At 54.0% G+C, this 20528-nt stretch overlaps 2 protein-coding genes across 2 annotated transcripts in view; both read right to left on the reverse strand.

The window, feature by feature from the left end:
• Positions 1–725: 725 nt before the first annotated feature.
• On the reverse strand, positions 726–14193 carry CDC25A (cell division cycle 25A). The gene is given in 17 exon segments (XM_018084895.3): positions 726–2095; positions 3426–3537; positions 3845–3975; positions 4993–5091; positions 5201–5263; positions 5705–5797; positions 6084–6233; positions 6845–6919; positions 7626–7757; positions 8404–8499; positions 9061–9162; positions 9522–9558; positions 9683–9718; positions 10607–10661; positions 11794–11873; positions 14035–14132; positions 14134–14193. Coding segments are annotated over 17 exon segments (1560 nt in total). The 3' UTR covers positions 726–1954.
• Positions 14194–16340: 2147 nt separating this feature from the next.
• The window catches only part of LOC103756390 (tripartite motif-containing protein 10), a 9464-nt gene continuing 5276 nt past the window's right edge, over positions 16341–20528 (reverse strand). Inside the window, exons 2-7 of the mRNA XM_018084897.2 lie at positions 19467–19553; positions 18953–19183; positions 18624–18646; positions 18217–18332; positions 17935–17967; positions 16341–17036 (exon numbers count right to left, since the gene is read on the reverse strand). Of these exons, the coding sequence (XP_017940386.2) occupies positions 16525–17036; positions 17935–17967; positions 18217–18332; positions 18624–18646; positions 18953–19183; positions 19467–19553 (1002 nt within the window). The 3' untranslated portion in view covers positions 16341–16524. The remainder of the gene's footprint in view (positions 17037–17934; positions 17968–18216; positions 18333–18623; positions 18647–18952; positions 19184–19466; positions 19554–20528) is intronic.

Below are 20528 nucleotides of genomic sequence, written 5' to 3' on the forward strand. Positions count from 1 at the left end.
TAACTAGATGTTGCAATTCTATGAATATGCATGTGAAAATGTTGTAATCACTTGTAAAAATTGTATATAATCCTGTCTTTTCACTGAAGAGGCAGAGCAGTTTGTCCAGCCTGAGCTGGCTGCTCTCCAACGTGTCCTTGAATAAATACCTCGCTGCTTAAAGACTAACTCTGTCTCTGAGCAGTTTCTCTGTGCCTTTTGGGGCAAAGTTTGGCACCACAATCATTCCCAATCTCTGCTCATCCCCCAGTACTGCTGGGCCACAGCCCCAGCACCCGCCCCAGATCCAGCTTCCTGCATAGCAGGAAGTTTGGGATGATGAGCAGATCCAGGGGAAGTGCAGCTGCACAGCAGGGATGGCTGTAAGAGTTTTGCTCCAGCTGAGTGTCCTCAGAAATGAGCATCATGACCCCAGCAAGTCTCCATCCGCTTTTTCTGAGGAGTTAAACTCTCACATGGAGAAACTGTTGGATCATGGAGTTGTACCAAGAGATCCTGCCCAGCCCTCGTGTCGAACTGATGATTTGCCCCCCGGGCTTGACCAAAGAGCAGTTTGGGTCACTCAGGCCACTGCCCGTGGCCTCCTCCCACCCCACACCCCCCACTCAGGAGTTCAGCCCTCCCAAATTTCCCAAAGGGAGAAGTTTGTAACCACCATTTCTGATTTAGCATTTCCTCATCTCCCCCTTCAAGGGCTTCAGCTTTGAGGTAAAACAGCAAATTCTGATTTATTTTTTTTTTAAACGAGAAAAAAACTCCAAGTCTACCCTTTTGCTTCTCAAGAGGATTAACAACAACGTTTTAAGAAACAGATTTTCAAAAGAAATCAAGTCAGAACTCCACATAAGGCACCTCCATTTCAATACTTTTTTGACACGGATACAAACAGGACACGAGAGGAGAGCTGGGAGCTCCCAGGCACGTGGTGCTCCCAAGGAGCACCAGTTTCTCCAGGAAGTTGGTGTGTGAGGAAGATGAGCTCCAGCTCCATCACACCCCAAAATCCCTGGGCTGCTGCAGGACTGGAGAGCTGGGGCTGATGTGACCCCAAAAATCAGCAGCCAAGCAGTTTTGGGGCTGGCACAGCAGAACTTCCTCAGCTGCAGGGCCCAACGCTGCCGAGGAAGTTCCTCTTCCTTCAAGGATTAATTTACTTCCTGCCCTTTCCTGGCAGAGGGAGAAGTGGCCACAATCACCCCCGGGTGCAGGAGCAGCCTCCCAGGATTCCTCACTGTCTGTTCTGGGAATGTTTCAGGATAACAACTCACACCCTCGGAGGCAGCGGCGACAGCAAATCAACAGCTTTTCATCCCACTGCTGATCCTCCCCAGCTCCCAGAAATTCTCCCTCCTTTAAAACACCAACTCCTCTAAAACTACACAAAGAGACTATGAAATAAAACAATTTGAAGTAAACGAGGTGAACATGATATTTATGAACAAGCAATTCCCCTTAGATGGGCTTTCAGAGGCTTAGAGGTGGGAACCTCGGGCTGTAACGGGACATTTCCCGTTTTCCTTCACCACAAACACTACACAGAACCAAAGCTGCAGCTGAGTACAATAATTAACCCCCACCCCTCCACCAGCAGGATGCCCTGGGGCAGAAACCAGGTCTGAGTAGAACCCAGATGATCCAACAGCGGCAGTATTGGCTTCATTTGACTGTATTTAAATAAAATCGAGCATTTAAAAAAATAACAGGCACTAAAACACCCTCAACACTGCTGCCCCCACGGGTCTCTCCCCACCCCTCCCCGGGTGCTCCGGGGGTGGCACAGAACACAAGAAGCCATTTTTCAGGAAGCAATGTAACAAAAATAACCAAAGGCAGCTCCCGGCCGGATCCGGGCCCGAAGCCCCGAGTTCCAGGAGTTCCCAGGGAGCAAACAGAGGAGGAGAGAGGCAGGACAGGCCCCCCACGCTGGACAGTCCGTGCTGGGTCCCTGCAGCCCTCAGAGCTTCTTCAGGCGACTGTACATCTCCCTCTTGCTCTTCTCCCCAGCCCAGGTCCGGCTCTTGGTGCGGAACCTCTTCAGGTCCTCCTTAAAGTCCTTGTGGTGCATCGGGCGGTAGCTCTCGGGCTCACAGAAGCTCTGGGGAGAGAGGAGCTGCTGTCACCTCGGTGTCACAGGGCTGAGGATCCCACTGACAGAGCCTGGCAGCAGCCACTGGGACAACCACCCCTGGACCAAAGAGGGACAGACCCCCCGCTCCACATGGGAGCTCCACGCTCAGAGCCCAGGGATATTCAGATCACAGCTACCAAACCCTGGGCACAGGGCTCTCATCCCAAATGCTCTGGCAGGGATTGCTGAGTCTGTGTGGTGAGCCCGTGTGGTGTCCACCCTGGAAGGCAGGGACTGGAAGGATCCCCGTCGGCTGTTCCGTGCTGCCACCTTGAGGCCTCGGTCACCCCTCCCCGGGACAGGGACAACCCAAACCCCACCGGGACAACCCAAATCCCACGTGTCCATCACCCCCGGAGAGCCAGCAGATCGCAGGGAGGGCTAAACACCTCGGCAGCACTCGGTGCCACCAGCACCAGCATCTCCCACGGGGCCCAACATCCCAGCAGGGAGGAGCTGACAACCCCATCCAACTGGCCACAGACAGACCAGGTATCTCCCATCTCCCTGAAAACACACCAGGAAGGCAATCTAAGGGATACCCTGAAGTGTGAGGGACTGAGGTGACAGTCAGGCCATGGCCTGTTTGTGCCAGAGCAGCAGGACAGACCCCAGGAGAGAGTCCAGCCATGGAAATGCTGCAGGAGCAAAAGCCAGGTGGTAGGAGAAATCCCACCCTCAAAGTGCTGGGAAGAGCTGTGGGGTGTTCTTAGTTTCCTTGTCTGAATTAGAGGTTGTAAACTCCAAGCTCAGGTTTCCAATTTTGCTGTTTCAGGACTGCAGGAGACCTGAGGTTTCCATTGTTATCCAGCAATTGCTGTCAAGCCTTGTGTTCTCCCCTGCTCTGTGCAGGTTGAGCAGCCTTCAGTCCCTTCCCTCAGTGACAGTTTGTTCTACAAGGGCAGAAACCACTTTTATACTTTACCTCTGAGACAAGTGGAAAAACCTTTCAGCTATGGCAGGAAAACAGCTCTGAGGGAAGGAACAGGCTCAGAGAGCCAAACCTGAGCTGCTCTGGGAACAGAGCACAGAGAGAGCAGAGAAGCCACCCCAGCCAAGCCACTCTGCCCCAATGACAAGTCTGAGCATGAACAAATCAATAATACTTATCTACCACTTCTCCTGAGTGTGAAAGAGATCAAAGAACAATCATGGGATGGTTTGGGTTGGAAAGGACCTTCAAGATCTTGTTCCACCCCCTGCCAGGGGCAGGGACACCTTCCACTAGATCGGGCTGCTCCAAGCCCTGAACACTTCCAGGGCTGGGGAATCCACAGTCTGGGAGGAAGTCCCTTACCCTGCATCTCGAGAAGAAATCCTTGTAGCCCCCCTTGAGCACGTAGAGCTCTGGGTAGTGCAGGCTGGGGTACTCGTTGCTCAGCCTGTCCTGCTCCCGCACGAACCGGCACCTGCAGCACCAAAGATCCTGGTGAACCCTGCGTTCCACAAACAACACCCAAAGCCAGCTCTCACCCCAGACCCCCCGGCCCTGGCACCACAGGGGTCTGCTGCTGCCTGTCAGAAGGGGCTGAGGACCCACACAGCCACAGTGAACCGGTTTTCCCCTTTCCCTCCGAACACACCAGCGCTCCGGCCGCTCCCACCACGGGCTGTGCCACAGCCCCTCCAGGTGACAATCCCCATGTCCTGGTGGTGCCACCCCACAGCTCCGCTCCCAGCCCTGCAGCAGGTCCTCTCCAGGGGCTGGGCACTCACATCCGAGGGCCCCGCTCCGAGGAGAACTCGCAGTAGAACACCACGATGACCCGCTTGTTCTCCGCCGGCTCGATCGGCTGCTTCAGCAGGTAGTTCTCCACGTCCTCTTCCATGTGGAGGTTTATGGCACCCTGTGAGGGCAGGGGGAACTGAACAAACTTATCCCACTCCCTTGAGGGCAGTTTCCTCCCCTTGGTTTGCTGGAGCAGCCCTGGAACCCTCTCCAAACCCAGCTCCAAACCCCACCAGCACACCAGAGTCTGGGACTGGCTCTGGGTGACCACGACCTGGTTCAGATGGACAATTCAGCACCTGGAGGCTGTGGCTCCTGGGATTTCCCTCCCCACCTCACGTATTTGGGATGGCTTTTGATCAAGCAGCAATGTCCAGGATCAGTCACAGAATCCCAGAATGGTTTGGGTCTGAAGGGACCTTCAGGATCATCCCATTCCACCCCCTGCCATGGGCAGGGACACCTCCCACCAGCCCAGGTTGCTCCAACCTGGCCTTGGACACTTCCAGGGATCCAGGGGCAGCCACAGCTTCTCTGGGCAACCTGTGCCAGGGCCTCCCCACCCTCCCAGCCAGGAATTCCTTCCCAATATCCCATCTCACCCTGCCCTCTGGCAGTGGGAAGCCATTCCCTGTGTCCTGTCCCTCCATCCCTTGTCCCCAGTCCCTCTCCAGCTCTCCTGGAGCCCCTTTAGGCACTGGAAGGGGCTCTAAGGCCACATCCTCTCTGGGTGATCTGTTCCTGGTTATGTTTTGCACAGCTCTTTGCTCCTTGAAGTCTGTGATTTAAATTAAGTTTAATATTCCAATTTTAGCTTCCCTGGATACCAGGATGTTGCACACTGAGTGTCTCACATCCTTCCTCTGGAACCATCTCCCTGAGGGCCACACAGGCCCTCTCCTGTGCTTAAGGAGGGCAGAACACTCCCCTCTGAGGGGAAAAGGCACTTTATGAACCAAGTGTGAGCTCAGTGTCCAAGATCCAGGCAGTGGGTGGGTGGGACAGGGTCCCAGTGGGGCACCTCAGGAATAACATATCCACATGGCCTTGGATAACAGGCAGCCCCACGTGGGGCCAAGTGACCCCATACTGCAACTTCAGACCCCTCTGGGTTGCTCTTACAGGGTCAACATACCTTGATGTGCCCTCCTTCGTACTCGTAGGGGTATCTGCAGTCCATTATCACACACTGCTTGATGAAGCTCTCAAACTTCCCAGTCAGCACAGACACAATCTGAGAAAAAAAAACACAAAAAACCCAGAGGTCAGTTGTTTCAAGATGCTTTTGTGTTGTCCCCTAAACCCCAGTAAAGGATTTTCCTGCCTCTCCTTGGAGCACTCACCATTTCCGAGTCGATGTATTTTAAATCCTGATGTTTCCCATCAACAGTGTCAAGTAAATAACTCTAAGACAGAGAGGAGGGAGAAAATCCAGATGTGAGTCACAGCATCCAGCAGTTCATTCTCTGACAGATACTTTGATGACAAGAATCTCTTCGGGAGTTAAGACCAAGAATTCTAAAGTCAGGGACAGAATTTAATTTTTGGCTCCTGCACCAGAGGGATTTTGTAGGTCTTTAACTACAAATTATTCACTTTGTGTCTAACCTGTCCCTTCTCACCAACAGCCTCTCCTAGTTGTTTGAGGACTATGGAATGGTTAAGGTTGGAGAAGACCTCCAAGATCATCAAGTCCAACCTTCAAGTCCAACCAAGCAAGATTTATGTAGCAGCAGCAAAGCCTCTGCAAAGGGAGGGGCTTTACTGGGCTGGTTTGAGCCATCCCCACTGGGAGAGGCCATTGGGACACTCCAGTAACCCCCTGGCCATGGAACCCCTGGAATTACCTTGGAGAAGTCCCCAATCAGGTCTCTCTGGTCGCTGTCCAAGATGCTCTCGATCTCTGCTGTGGAGGGTTGGGTCCTCACCAGTTTCACACTCTGGAGGACACAGGGCAGAGATCAGCACTGCCAGCAGACACATCCCATTCCCTATTTCCCATAACACAGAACTCAGATTCGACTCCAGAGCACTGAATTCCCACTCCTCAGCTTCCCTGCTGTTCTAGGGCAAAGCTCAGGCTCAGGATATGCAAGTGCTGCCCCAGCTCCCCCAAATCTCACTTTTCAGCCAAAAAAAGCTCCCGTTGACCTTCATAACCCAGGCACCAACATCAGATCCCCCCCAGTCAGTTCTCCCTTGCAAACTGGATGCTGAGTCACCCACCGTTGGGTCCTCGGAAGTTCCAGGCAGGCTTTTCCTCTTCTTGCTTTTCCCTGGGGAATTGTCTTCCTGGGATCTCTCCATCCTCTTCTGGGTGGTTCTTCCTGCAGTGCTGGACACGGACGAAGAGCCAAACAAGCGGCACCGTTTGGCCTGCGAGGAAGGAGAGGAGTTGAGTTCTCCAGCAGAGGTTTGGCTTGGAAAATGAAACAAGCCTCAGGATTAGGGATTGTTACGGATTTTGCCTTGTTTGAGACACCACCACTGCACAGCAACAGCGGGATGGTAATTTGAATTATTCAGGCTCTGCATTTCCAGTAACACTTGCTGCTGGGGGGACTGGGGGAGCTTGGAGCACCCCAAGCAAGATGAAGTGCTCTGCACCAATTAGCAGCCAATCTATCAGCAGATCAAGGAGCTTCTTACTGGAGTCTGAACTCCTTTCCCAGTCCCTTATCAGGGGATCAGCATTCCAGGTGAGCCTGTGCAGGGCGAATTCCAGATATGCCAACAAGATTCTGATAAGGGAAGTCAAGATTTTCTCACAGCTTGTGAAGTGTAAAAAGATATTTAATGCCTACAAGTGTTCCAGGCTGACAAAGTCTTCCAGGCAAACCAGCTTCAGAGATAAGGGAATACTGCAGGGGGTCATGCCACGGCTTGTTTTGTTGTTGTCCTTAGGGACACAGGAGACAGTGGGATGGCTTGTCTGGGCAGTGGAAGTGCCAGGACACAGGCCAGTGCCTGTGCTGGGGAACACTCACCCGATTGTCCGCCCTCCTCATGACCAGCGGCGCCGTCCAGAGACTCGCCACGTCCGACGGCACCTCCTCGTCGTTCTGAGGGGGGAGAGAAAGGAGGGTCATCCCACCTACTGCACCACAGGCTGTACACACAGCTCCTGCACAGCTGGGGCAAACACTCCAGCTGGGTTCAGCTGCCAGGGCAGCTCTAGGAATTTAACTCCGTTATCAGGCCAATGCTCAATGAAACAACAGACCCGAGCTGAGACACGCTGGAGTTATATCAGCTCATTGATGCATCAACAGTGATGATCCTCCAGAGCTTTAAGCATCTCAAATTCAGTTGGAAACAGTTCTCTATTTAAGTGGCTGCAAAGCAAACACCACCTCTGAGTTTTCCAGCAAGTTTCTAAAGCAAAATGCCAACTGTTCCAATAATTCTCTCTCGTAATGCAGTTCTCCAACTAAAAATAACTTCCTCGTTCACACACCAAACAAATCCCACTGTCTGCACTAGGGAAGAGCAGGGATAAGACAGGGATACCACAGTGTGAGTTGAAAAAGATGATGATACCTCATCTCCTAGTGGGAGGTGTCCCTGCACATGGCAGGGGGCTGGAACTGGATGGTCTTTGAGGTTCCTTCCAACCCAAACCACTCCGGGATTCCACGACTCCCTAAACTTACTGCAGTTTGACTGAGCACACTGACTTCTGCCAGAACACACCTGCACCACAGACACACACAGCAGCATCAGGCAGAACTGTATTTGGGATCTCCACCCCACTCCCTTTGCACACACCTTCAAATCCTGGTCATCCAGCAGCTCCAGGAAGCCATCGTCGTCCTCGCTCTCCGAGGTCAGGGAATGCTGCTGCAGGAAGGCTGGCCTGTAGTTCTCCTGCTCACCCGAGGGGGTTTCATCCATGGGAATCTGAGAGGAGACAGTTTTAATTTTAATGACATTCCTTCTCTTCCCAGAGCTGATGCCATGACCTTCCTGCACTGCAGGGAACACCGAGGTTATCCCTTCACATGGAGCAAACAGGACAGAGAGGACCTGGCAGGATGAAGGGCTGCCAGACTCAAGGAGTGGAGGCAAGACTTGGCCCCCCACCCTGTTTCTGTGCAAGGACCCATCATGATTTTTCAGTTGCTTTTTCTAAGCAACAGGATACAAATAAGGCAACATTTTCTCCCTGGGTGTCACATCTTGACACAAAATCAGGCTTTTTCTGCACAGCTGGGGTTGTTGTTCCAAGTGCATCAGCCTCAACATAAGTGATAGTGAAATCAATTCCAATTCCACATCAGTGCCCACACTCCCTTCAATTACTGCAGCAGAACCTCAGCTCTGCACTGACTCATCCTTCCCAGAACAATCCACATTTCAAATTTCTGACCATTTCAGGAGCCAAAGGTGAGAAAAATTTTCTTATCTGGCAGACAAATAAGTCTTTCTATTTGGCACCTGAGCAGTGGTGACTGACAGTACTGCCCTTAAACCCTGACACAATTTTTCTTCCTCCCAGAGAGTGGGCAGCAAGGAATTAGGTGAGAATTAGTTTAAAAGAACTTACAATCTGGGCTGGAGATGAATTCTGCCTCGCTCCAGCCCTTCCATCACGGAAGCAACGAGAAGCTGGTTTGGTTGGCTTCTTAAACTCAAACGATTCCTGAATTAAAAAGGAAGAAAACAAACATTTTACCAGAATGACAAACTGTGTGGGTTGCTTGGATCATTTTATCCTCACAGGGCTTTTTTAAAACCACCTGACATTTTGGATTTAAGCTCCCTGCTGCCAACAGGAATAGTCTGAAGGTGAATGTTTTCAAATGAAAGACGTTACAAGTGTTTCATTTAACATAATCCAAAATTTATGTTCCTGACATCACCTACAGGCTGAAGGCTTTTCTATCCCTGTCAGTCAGCTTCTCTGCAAAATACATCATTTTTGAAGGCAGCCAAGGCTGTGTCCTCTCCTGCAGACCTGTCAGAGTCCCACCCACGGGATTCCCAGTAGCCAAAGGACATTGATTCCACAAGGAATCCATGGCAGCAGTGGGATGAGAGGGGTTGATCCACCTAAACAGCTTCCTGGAGGCAGCCCTTGGAAATCTCTAGAGCAAGCAGGGAGAACACCTCCTCCCTTGCCACAGCCAGAAAGGAGTCAGGGTTAGTGGTGGAGCTGCACATTCAAAGTCTTTCCAATTTTTATCAATCTCTAATCACTTACATTCTCCTTATTTTCATCTTGTGCCAGTGGCTGGAAAGCATCACTGTCCAGAGAATCTGAATGGTTTCTCTTCAGGGCAGGGCTGGATCCCAGCAGGTTTTGCTACAATGACCACACAAAAAAGCCAGTTCAGTATTGTGCAAAAAGCACATTTTAAGCACACAAGGGGTTAATAAAGACTGTAAAGTCTCTGACTATGAATTTGTGCAGGAAGCTTTGCTGACACCTCAGCACAGGTACCAAAATGCTTCCACTGCAGCAGTGATGGAGCCACACCACGGAGATTTCACGGGGACTTAAGTGAGATTTAGAGTGTACAAGCTGCAATTCTGACAGTTTGCATCAAGCACCCTCAGCAGCTGGTTTTGCAGCCAGAAAATTAGCAAGTTAGGCAATGTATTCAACTAGGAACATGCTAAATCCTTTAGCATTTGCAGACCATCAGTACCACTCTCACTTACTGGCAGGGAGTGTATTCTCCTGAAAGGTATTCGAAGGCTGCAGGGAAAAAGAACAGAGATTTATTTCAACATTTTGTTTTAAAAGACATGATTAAAACTCACCCCCCCCAACTCCATAAGCTACAGCAGACACTAAGAGTTTAAAATAGAATTGTACTCACTTCAGTCTGCTGGATTTGAGAATTGCTTTCTCAAACCTAAAAGCAAGAGAGATGCACATTAAAAGTCAGCCCTATATTTAGGGGTTATGCCAAGCACAAGCCAACACAGGATCCCAGGATGGTTTGGGTTTGAAGGGATCTTAAGGAGCACCCATTCCCACCCCCTGCCACGGGCAGGGACACCTTCCACTAGCCCAGGTTGCTCCAAGCCCTGTCCAACCTGACCTTAGACACTTCCAGGGGTGGGGCAGCCACAGCTTCTCTGGGCAACCTGCTTCTTAATGACACTTGTCTCTCCCAAACCCTATTTATAGCCAGGCTATCCCATCCTGATTTTTGAAACACTCAAAGACTCCTTCTCCCCTCCTTCCCTTAAATTCTTTCCAGCACTGTTCAGGCAAGAAGTGAGGCTGAAGGAGGAAGGGCGTGGTAAATCAGGGACCAAGGGCATCTGCCCCCATCCCTGGGAACAGATTAGGGGGAAGAAATAATCCAGTTGGGAGTGGCAAGCTCAAAGCTCAGGGTAACTGCTGGCATCAGTTCTACCTGACGAGGTGGTGATGGGTCAAAGGTTGGACTTGATGATCTTAGAGGGTTTTTTCCAACTTAAATGATTCTGGGATTCTGTGACCAGTTAAGGCCCAGAAAAGCACAATTTAAGTGTTGGAAACTGCAACTTGGTGCAGCCTCAGGCTCCTGGTGAGGGGTGTGGTACAACACCTTAGCTCAGAGCCAATGCCTCGGTGCCCTGGGACACGGGCAGGACCATTGCCAGCACCTCCAGCTCGTGAGGGAAGAGCCCACATGTGCCAGCAAAGGCAAAGCCTCATCAGGGCCTCATCCAGCCACGTTTGTTGCTGATCCAGCGTGCCCAGGTGGGGTCTAACCCGTGGTTACATACGGGTCTAACCCGTGGTTACATACGTGTCCTCCACGGCGTCGCCGGAGGTCGCAGGGCCGGGGGAATCCAAAGCCAAACCTGCAGAGGACACACGGAATTCCTGGTGGTCAGTCCCCAGGAAACAGGGATTGCTGGACACTGTGACAGATGGCCACAGGGAGACCCGGGGAACTCCCGTGGAGAGTCCCACGTGCAGCCTCACCTCCAGGTCAGGGTGACAGACACTCCCCAAGGCTGGATTTGGACATGGAGATGGATAATCAAGTGCTTGGGGAAAACCAGGAGCAATTAAAAAAAAAGCCCCCCTAGCCCTGCCTAGACTGTCACATGGAATACTCTTGGCTTATTCTCTCCCACACACCTTAATAAACAAACAGTTTAGTCATATAGGTGTTGGTTTTTTTTTCTCTAAGCCATGTTTTTAGTTATACCTCTTCCCAGGAAGAAATTTTGGGCTTATTCCAAAAAGATAAGTAGTCAAAAGGGCCTTCCTAATGTACTGGAAAGAACAGGAAGCACTTCATAAGCACAAGCCAAGCAGAACATTGCATTTGTCTGTACTAAAATGCTGTGGAGCTGCAAAGTTACTCAGACACAGATTCCTGAGGAGCTGGAGAGAGGGAGGATTTCACAAGGCTGGTTGTTCTATCCTGCTCTGTGCTTTGTGAGCTGGACTTTTGTTTTAGAAGTTCATAAAGTTCATTTCTAGGCTAAAAGTGCCTTCAAAGTGGGGTGTAAATTCAGGTGGAAACGCTGATTTCCCTGAGCTGGAGGAATGAGGTACCAGAGCTTCTCTGTGTCTGCAAGTTACGGGGTAAGAGCTTGTTTCATTTTTACTGATAAAGCTTCTCACCTGAGACAAAGGAAATATCTCTAGGCAAGCATCAGAACTGAAGTGTTTCAGATAAACAACCAGCTCTTGGTAACGAAAAAAAACCACCAAAACCCACAGCCCCAAACCACAAGGCAAACCCACTCAACTGGGGCAGGCTGGCCCAGTTTGGGTTCAGAGAGAGAAAACAGATGGTGGGGACTTGCCTTCATCACCTCCAAAGGACAGGAGTTCCACGGGAGAGATGGGATCCCAGCACCTTCTCCCTGTTTTCCACCCCAGGAATGGTGGGACTGCAGGCAGGGAAGGCTCTCTCTCCAAACCCTGGCAGCTGCTTTTCAATCCTTAATTGTTAATTGTTAACTGGGAAGGCCATACCTGAGTCTGTGGATTCTGAGGATGAAGATCTCTGCAATCCATTCTTGTTCCCCAGGTCTTGCTCCGTGTTTTCCCGCTGCCTGGAAAGGGGAGTTTGGGATTTGGTTTAAAAGCTCTGTGAGGCAACAAATACAACCTGGTGATCATCAACTGGAACCTTTATCATCAGCCAGGTGAGGGGATTCCCACTTGGAAAACCTGCAGAGCACTGTCCTGTGCTCTGGGTGCTGCTGAGAGCAGGGACAGTATCACCACTGGAGCAGATCCAACACCCACAGGGCCTGAAGCTTCATGTTTTGGGTTTGAAAATATTGGAAATTTGGCTTCTGAGGCAGGGGAAGTGTCATTTAACACAGCAGTTATCCTGGTTGCCTCCCTGGTCTCCTCACACCAAACATTTCTCCGTTCACATCAACTCTGGGGGGTTCAAAACGTTCTTTTAGAGCCTGTGCCCTCACAGAGGAAGGTTTTGATACCTCAGAATTACAGACTTGGCCACGAAACTTCTGGTTATCGGTGCCTGGAATCACATTAGCACCTCCCAAACCACACTCCAGGGAGTTCCATCAGAGCCCAGCTGGAAGTGCAACCCTCTCTCTGGCAGCCACTCCTTTAATTCAGATCTTGCACGGGAAAAAATGCCAAACTTCTAATTCAAACCCACTTTTACAAGGAGTTGACTCCCACATTTTGTTATATCCACTAAAGCTCAGTGCTGGGAGATAAGAAAATCATATGGAGCCTCACTTAAATAGAGGAAAAGCTACTTGAATAATTTACATGGAGGGCACTGCCAATGGTCTGCAGGAATCCCAGGAATCTGAAGGAGGGAAGGATCCTAAAGCAGGTGTTTGCAGAAAACCAGAATAATGGAAGAGCAACAAACACAAAACCAGGAGGGTCATCGAGACCAGAGTGGGCCAGGGCAAAACAGGAGCCACTCAGGAGGGAAACTGGGGGAATAATGGGATTAAAGGAGATCAGAAAGAGCAAAACTGGATGGAGCAACTGCATGGCTGGAGCTCTGGGAGCACAGGAGGAGGAAGGTGAGGGAACAGGGTGAGGGAGGAAGGACAGAGCTGAGATGGTGCAGGGAAGGCACAAAAAGTAGGCACAAAAAGTGGGCACAAAGGTGTTGGTGAGAGAGGGGGAAGGCCAGGGAAGGGCTCAGGAGGGAGGTGGACGCCCAGAGCAGAGCCAGGGTGGGACACAGGAGGGGGAAGGTGGCCCAGGGCACTGGATCCACGGGGGATGGGGGAGGTGGAGGCATCGGGCATGGGCAGGGGGGTGTTCAGGGAATCATGGAAGTTTTCCTGGTGGGGGGGATAAAACTCCTCGAGGCGTCACGGGTGGGGGGTGGGAACAAACAGCTCCTCCGGGCCCCGTTTTTGGGGGGGAGGGTTGGGAAAAGAGGGGCTGGAGGCCTCGGGTTTGGGCCGTGGGGGGGTTTGGAAGGAGAGGAAGCAGGATAAGGCCCTCAGTGCCTCATTTCTGGAGGGAGAAGGGAATGAAGAGACTCCCAAGGCCTCGATTCGGGGGTGGGGAAGGAAGAAAAGGAGAAATCCACGAGGCCTCACTTTTTTTTTTGGGGGGGGGGGGGGCGGATGAGCTCCCCGAGGCCTTGTTCTTGGAAGGAGAGGGAAGGAGATGAATTCCAACTCCTCGAGGCCTTGCAGTTGGGATTTGGGGGGTAAGTAAAGGACATCCCTGAAAGGGGCTTGGGTTTGGGGTTTTATTGGAAGAGGGGGCCGAGCAGAGGTAAAAGACATTGGAAGAGTTTGAGAGAGAGGGGGGTTATAAAAGGCATCCTTGGGGCTTTGGGTGTAAAGACACCCCTGAGGGTCTGGGAGTTGGGAAGGGGTGTTAAAAGCCACCCCCGAGGGTTTGGGGGGAGCAAAGGACCGGGAGGCGGGAAGCTCCACAAGGCTCCAGTGCGGGGGAGGGAACGGAACGGAAGGAAAACGACTCCTGGAGGCCTTGGGCTTTTTATTTTACATGGGGGGGAGCCCCCCCAGGCCTCGCTTCGGGTCCAGGAGGGGGAGAAAGGCCCTGGAAGGTTGGGAGAAAAGGCCCGGACGCGGCGGGCGAAGGGGATGCTTTAGTATAGGAAGGAAGATGGGGGGAGATAAACCCCTCGCGAAGCCTCCCTTTTTTTTTTTTTTTTGGAGGGCGTTCTCATGATAAAGAAGGGGGGGGTTCCCAGGGCTGCCCTCGAGGGCCCCCCCGCACTGCCCGACTCACCCGCGCCCAAGCTGCTCCAGTGCTGAGGCGGCAGGGCGGAGACGGGCGAAAGCTCGTCCTGAAAGAGTCTTGACCACGGCCGCGTGCGAGGCGGGGCGACGCCCGTGGGAGGGCGAGCGAGAGGCGGCGGCGGTGGAGAGCGGCGGGCGCGAGATCCATAGGAGCGGACCGGGACCGGGGACCGGGCAGGCAGAGGACAGCGTAAAGCGCTCCCGTCAGCGCGCCGCCCGCGGCGCGTTGGCCCCAGCCGGTACCTCGTCGGCCTCTCCGGAGCTGGCGCCAAAACGGCGGCTCAGCCAATCAGCGCGCGGCGCGCGACGGGGGGCGGGTTGTTTTTTTTCAAACCCCCCCTCCCACCGCGCGCGCTCCCACCAGTAGGAACGGCCGCGCAGGGGCATGGCCCCGCCCACCGCCCGTGATCGACGTGCCTTCGGACCAATGGAAGGGCGAGGGAGCAGGGGTGGAGGGAGGACTACATTTCCCGGCATTCCCGAAGGGAGGAATGCGTTTCTGCCCTGCGCGTTGTGTGCTGGGAAATGTAGTCCTCAGCCTGGCCGAGGCGCCGCTTTGCCGCCATGTTTCCGGCTGCCTCCTTTCGGCCGGGGACGGGAGGGGAAGGGGCGGGATAACTGGGAAAAACGAGGGAAAAAGGGCGAAAGTGTTGCTATTTGCCTTAAAAATAGATACACACCCGGCTTTACGGCAGAGCTATTGCCTTGGCCTGTTCTGGGCTGAGAGGAAGGGGGAAAAATATGGAAAAAATGAGGGGGAAAAAGAGCAAAAGGGAGCGTTGTGTTTACCCAAAGTGGTGTTATTTACCTTAAAAAGGGACACACCCCCAGCGTTACAGCAGAACCATTGCCTTGGCCTGCCTTGACCTGCCCTGAGACCAAGGGGAAGGGGGAAAAATATGGAAAAAATGAGGGGGGAAAGGGCAGAAGTAAGTGTGGCATTTACCCAAAGTGCTATCTGCCTTAAAAATGGACAGACACCCAGCTTTACAGCAGACCCATTGCCTTGCCTTGCCTTTCCTTGACTTACCCTGGGACTGAGGGGAAGAGGTGGGAAAACAGGGAAAAATTAGGGGACTTTCAGCAGATGTTCGCTTGTTATCTATATAAAGTTATAAATTTTAAGAAAGGTACTATTATCTAGCTAACTAAACAAAATTCTCTCACTATAAATCCTACACAAGGTAAAAGGGAGGTAACTTGTTTTATCCCTTTATAGGGGCCCAATTAAGTTTTACAACTTAAGTTTTTCTTTTCTCTCCAGGTCATATTGACCTTACACTGTTTTCTCTTAATTAGCTCCAATCATTTTCTCAGTTTATCACACATGTGTTGCTATTTGCCTTAAAAATGGACACACACACAGTTTTTCAGAGGACCCATTGCCTTGCCTTGCCTCCATCTGCCGCGGGACTGAGGGGAAGGGGGGAAATCTGGGGAAAACGAGGGGAAAAGGGCACAAACTCAGCAGGTAATGGGTATCAGCGAAACAAGGAGCCCTTCCCACATCACCAGTGCAAAACCCTGCCGTGTTTGCCCCCTCGACAGCCACGGAGCAGGATGGAGGCAGCGATGGCTGTGCCGTGGGAAGGAGGGAGCTCCTTCCATGGCTCTGCAGGTGTGGGGAGCCATCCCAGCTCCAGAACACGTTGGTCCCACTTTACAGGTGGTGATTCAGTGACGTGCTCAGGACAGAGAGGCCCCAGCGGGTTGTGTGGGTTCTCCCCAGCTCAGGGTTTGCAGATCCCTGCTGTCGAGTCCCTGGCAGATCCTCTGCCAGATCTCCCTGGTGGATCCAGGGGCTGCTGTCTCCAGCTGATCATGTTGGATCCAGGGGATCCCACTCCTCTGCCCAGGCCCTGCCACCCACCAGTCACGGGATGTTCCCAGTTCCTGGGTTACACAGTGTGGTGTTTGCTCCTGCCCTGACCTCCTGGGATCTCACAGATCCCCATCACACTCCTGCTGCTCTGCCAGCCTGGAGAGGCTCAGGCTGTGCCCTCACTCCAGCTCTCCAGTCTGCCCTGCCCCCTCCCTGAACATTTTCTTTTCTAGAAACCGTTTTTGCAGGGGTTTTCAGCCACTACTATCGGCTCGTGGCTCCACCCTGACTTCCTGGGTGTGGGGTGGCTGCACCCTACAACACATCGCCCCACACCAAACCATGCTACCAGCCATGAAGTGCTGCCAAAGACCCACATGGGCAATCAGAGCCTTCCCTGCCTCCCTGCTGATCACTCCTGTGTCCTCAGTGCCCACAGGGACAGGCAGGACAGCAGCATGCAGACACCCCCAGGCAGGACAGCACATCTTTAATGCTCCAGAGGACTCAGAAGGAGGAGATGCAGCAACGCCCAGAGCAGACCCAGCCCAGGCAGAGCTGTGGCGAGTTTGCAGCGTGGTGCTGTGTCACTGCCAGGCTTCCTGCCTGCTCAGCCAGCCCAGGGCACGGCAGGGCAGTGGGAGGCACCCGACCCCATCAGTCACACAGGCGGATGAAGGTGTCTGCTGACCAGAGCCAAAAGTACGGGAAGACCTTCTCGGTGAAGGAGGTCTCGAACTGCAAGATCTGCACCATGTTCTCTGTGTTGTAGAAGGTCACCTGGCCCCCTTCGTAGTCCAGGTGGACCCTGATTCTCCGGGGCTTCTCCTGCAGTGCCAGCAGGGTGGGCAGCCCATGCAGTGCCGTGTACTGGCCATCCCAGTCCAGCCGCAGGGCCCAGACCTTGCCCAGGGCAATGCTGAGCGAGTCCTTCCTCTGCACGGACTCCAGGGCCACCCCCACGGCCCAGCTGTGCCCCTTCCCGACCTCCAGCTCCCAGTAATGCCTGCCAGCCGTGAAGCCCCGGGAGCCCAGCACGCTGGGGCTGTCCGTGAATCTCTGGGGGGTGTCGGGGAGGCTCTGGAATCCCTCTGCGAGGCGCAGGGTTCTGTGGTCTGCAGAGAGCAGCAGGAAAGGACTCGCCGTCTCTGGGTCCAGCGTCACCTTCTCTGATGGGCGACAGAGAGAAAGGTCAGTCTGTGCCCGCTGAGGAGAGAACCAGCACCTCTCCCTCCCGTGCTCCTGGGAGCACAGCGGGCACTCCTGCAGCCCCCTCGGGGGGCACAGGGCACGGGACCCTCCCTGCCCTCCCCTCTGGGACTGAGCCAGTGTCCCCACGTGCAGGGGACGGACTCAGTGGACTTTGCTAAACCTGCTTCCAGGTCTGCTGGATATTGCTGGCTCCACAGCCAGGCTGGCAGTGGGAAGCAGATATCCCGTGGGTGTTATCCAGGCAGCAGTGGGGCCAGGCCAGTCCCTGCTCCTGTGACAAGGTTGGCAAGTGCTCACCGAAGGGAAAACCAGCTCCCCACCCTGCCCTGCCGAGTAACCAGGCAGGGCAACCTCCCTCCCGAGCTGGAGCTGCCCATCCATGTGGGATGTTCTGCTGCCATCCCGTGGCCATCCCACAGGGCCACACAGGTGTCACCGTGCAGTGTCACCACCCCAGGCCCTCTGCTAAACCCACTCCTCCGGGGACTGCAGCGTGGGGGGAACTGAGGCACAGCTGTCCTGTGCTCAAGTCCCTCATCCCAAAAACTGAGAGGGCACTCGTAAATGCCAGCTGGAAACATGTACAGCCCCTCTGCTCGACTGGCCACAGCCCCACACAGCTCGTGCTGTCCCAGCCCTCGGTCTGAGTCGCAGGACAGTGTCAGTGGCACTGCCTGGCACAGGGACAGATCAGGAATTTCACAGCAGGCCTAGTCAAAACAACAGGACACAGTTCCAGACAGACGCTGGGTTTAGATGTTGTGGCGTGAGCCTATCTCTGTGCCAAGGACACGAGGATACTCATCTTGGAAAGCTTTTCTCCCTCATTTGTGCCCATCAGCTCCAGAAACTCACCCCTTTCCCTGTCTATGTTGCTCAGCAGGTTTTCTGGAAGAAGGAAAGGAAGATGCATGAGTCTCTCCTCCTGTGGCACCTTTCCCACTCCCCATGAGGACAGCAAGCCAGACATGGGCTCTCAGAGCCCCAGGCTCCAGTGAAGCCTATCTTGGAGATGGTTCCCATCCGGAGCAGGCCTGTTTTGCTCCCAAACCCCAGAGCAGAGGCACCAGGCAGTGAGGATCTCCCACTGCCAGCCAAGCCCAGGGGAAGTCCAGCACAGAGCCAGCAGTGCTTTACCTTTGAATTTGGCCACTGTGCCCAGGACCAGCTGGCACGTCTCAGAGAGGGTCTCAACAGTCCTCTGCAGCTCCGGGGAAACTGCCTCTGGGATCGGGGCCTTGGCTGCCTCACAGCTGAGGGGGAGCAACACAGAGAGGAGCTCTGAGCCCGGCCACCAGCCAGCACCCAGCAGGGAAACTGGGGGAAATCCCCCCAGCCACAGAACCCGGGGGCTGAGCCCCAGCTACCAGCACGGGAACCCCGCCTTTAAGAGGGGAGCAACGGCCTCTGGATCCCGGGAACATCCCGTTAAATCCCAAACTCTCAGCAGGGCAAACCACCTCCCTCCCAGCTCCTGCAGCATTCCCAAAGCTCTGCCCAGAAGAGCTGGGTGGGAGGAGAGTGATGCTGGGCCCGTTTCGTACCTGCTCAGGACTTTGCCAACATCCTGGAAGAGAGAACACAGGGGTGAGCTCTGGCAGTGCCCACGAGGACCGCGGTGCCCGGGGCAGGGAGGGACGGTCGCTGTGGGAGGTGGGTGATGGGGACCGGGGAGGGGGTCGCTCCACACCTCATCCCAACCCTCCCCTTCCCTCAGGGAACGCTGCAGCCCCCGACCCGCACCAGCCACACTGCTGTCACAGCCTGGCACTGCTCCCAGGCTCCGGGCTGCACCAGGATGTGCTGGGTGCCAGGTGGGTGCCCCCCAGCCTCACCACGGGGCCACAGGCCCGGGTGGGTGGTGCAGCCTCACCATGAGGAATTCCACATCCGGCTGGTCCCGTTTCTTCTCGATGTCCCCGATCAGCGCGTCCAGCAGCGATTCCCTCTCTGCCACACGGGAGTTGTATTCGGAGCGACTCCTGAGGAGCTCCTGGGACACTGGGCCAAGCTGGGCCAGCAGGACCTTCTTCTGCTCCTGCAGGAACTTCTCCAGCTCCTCAAAGGTGTTCTGCAGCCTCTCTTCCTCCAAGGCCACCGTGTGCTGCAAGACATCACGTGGAGGCCGTGAGCCATCCCAGACTCCAGCTGCCTTGGGAGAGGGGCAAGGTCACATGGAAAGGGAGAAGAGGTTTTGGAGAGGAAAAGCTGGAAGAACAGAGAGAGGGGTGGCAAGTCTAGATGTTGATGGACCCAGGGAGGAGATATGGGATGGACAGAGGAGGAGAGAGAAAAGTGCCTTGTCATGGAAACGGAGAGAAAGATGGGACATGCCCGGGGAAGGTGGGTTGGGTGGGCAGGTGCCAGGCATGGAGGGGAACACACACCAGCAGCTCATCACTTTTTGGCTCTCCTTTGGGCTTTAATTCTTCCCTTGCTTTTTGCAGAAAAACCAGGTTGCTCTGGAGTGTCTCCTGGGATGGGGAGGAAAAAAACAAAGGTGGATTTGGCAATTTTGGAGTGGCATTTGCAGGAGGGAGATGACGTCACCAAACAGCCCCTGTGGGGACAATCCTGCTCTGTGGGGTCACTGGGGGTGGCCCCTGGGTGCCTGGGGGTGGGTTTTGAGCTCAGAGGAAGCACCCACCTCTCCAGGCACACACAAGTGAAGCTGGAGAGATCCTCATCCACAGCTGTTTTGGCCAGAAACATTTCTGGAATAGCTTCATGTGGAAACCCTGGAGTTTGTGGTTTGGGTTTTTTGGATTTTTTTTTTTTTTTTAATTAGGAAAAACAACTTTTGGTGTTGGAAGTGGGATTTGTGGGAAGAGGTTTGCAGTCACAGTAGAGTGTGTCTCAGACACACTCCATAAATCTGCTGGAATGTTAAAATTCCCTTGTGCTCCTCTGAGCCATCCCCTGCAGCACAGCGAGCTGGGACCCCACATTTTGGGGGAGAGACCCTGGCTGGGGATGAATGGGGCACCAGGGACTGTGTGGGGATACAGAGGTGGGGGGAGAGGGACCTGTGCTCCTGGGAGGGCTGGGGGCAGGCAATGGGCAGTGGGAGCCACAGAGAACCAGCAGCCCCAGCAGGTTGGGATGAGGGACCCCAGCCCACGGCCAGATGGGGACCCCAAACCTGTACCCAGACAGGGACCCAGCCAGCAGCTGGATGAGGCCCCAAATGTGTGGCTGGACACCCTAACCTGTGTGTGCAGGGGAAGCAGACTGTGCCCTGAGGGGACCCCAGGCCGTGCTCAGAGGAGACCCTGACCTGTGTTTGAGAGGGATCCCAGATGCCTGCCTGGAAGGGACCCCACCTATGTGTGGAGGGGACCCACATCCAGGCCTGGAGGGGACCCCAGCCTGTCCCTCGAAGGGACCCCAGATGTGTGCCCAGGGGAGACCCAGGTCCATGCCCAGGGGAGCCCCCAGCCCATGCCCAG

This window comes from Manacus vitellinus, unplaced genomic scaffold, assembly GCF_001715985.3.
Source record: "Manacus vitellinus isolate BGI_N305 unplaced genomic scaffold, ASM171598v3 scaffold_78_pilon, whole genome shotgun sequence".
In the NCBI taxonomy this organism is placed as follows: domain Eukaryota; kingdom Metazoa; phylum Chordata; class Aves; order Passeriformes; family Pipridae; genus Manacus; species Manacus vitellinus.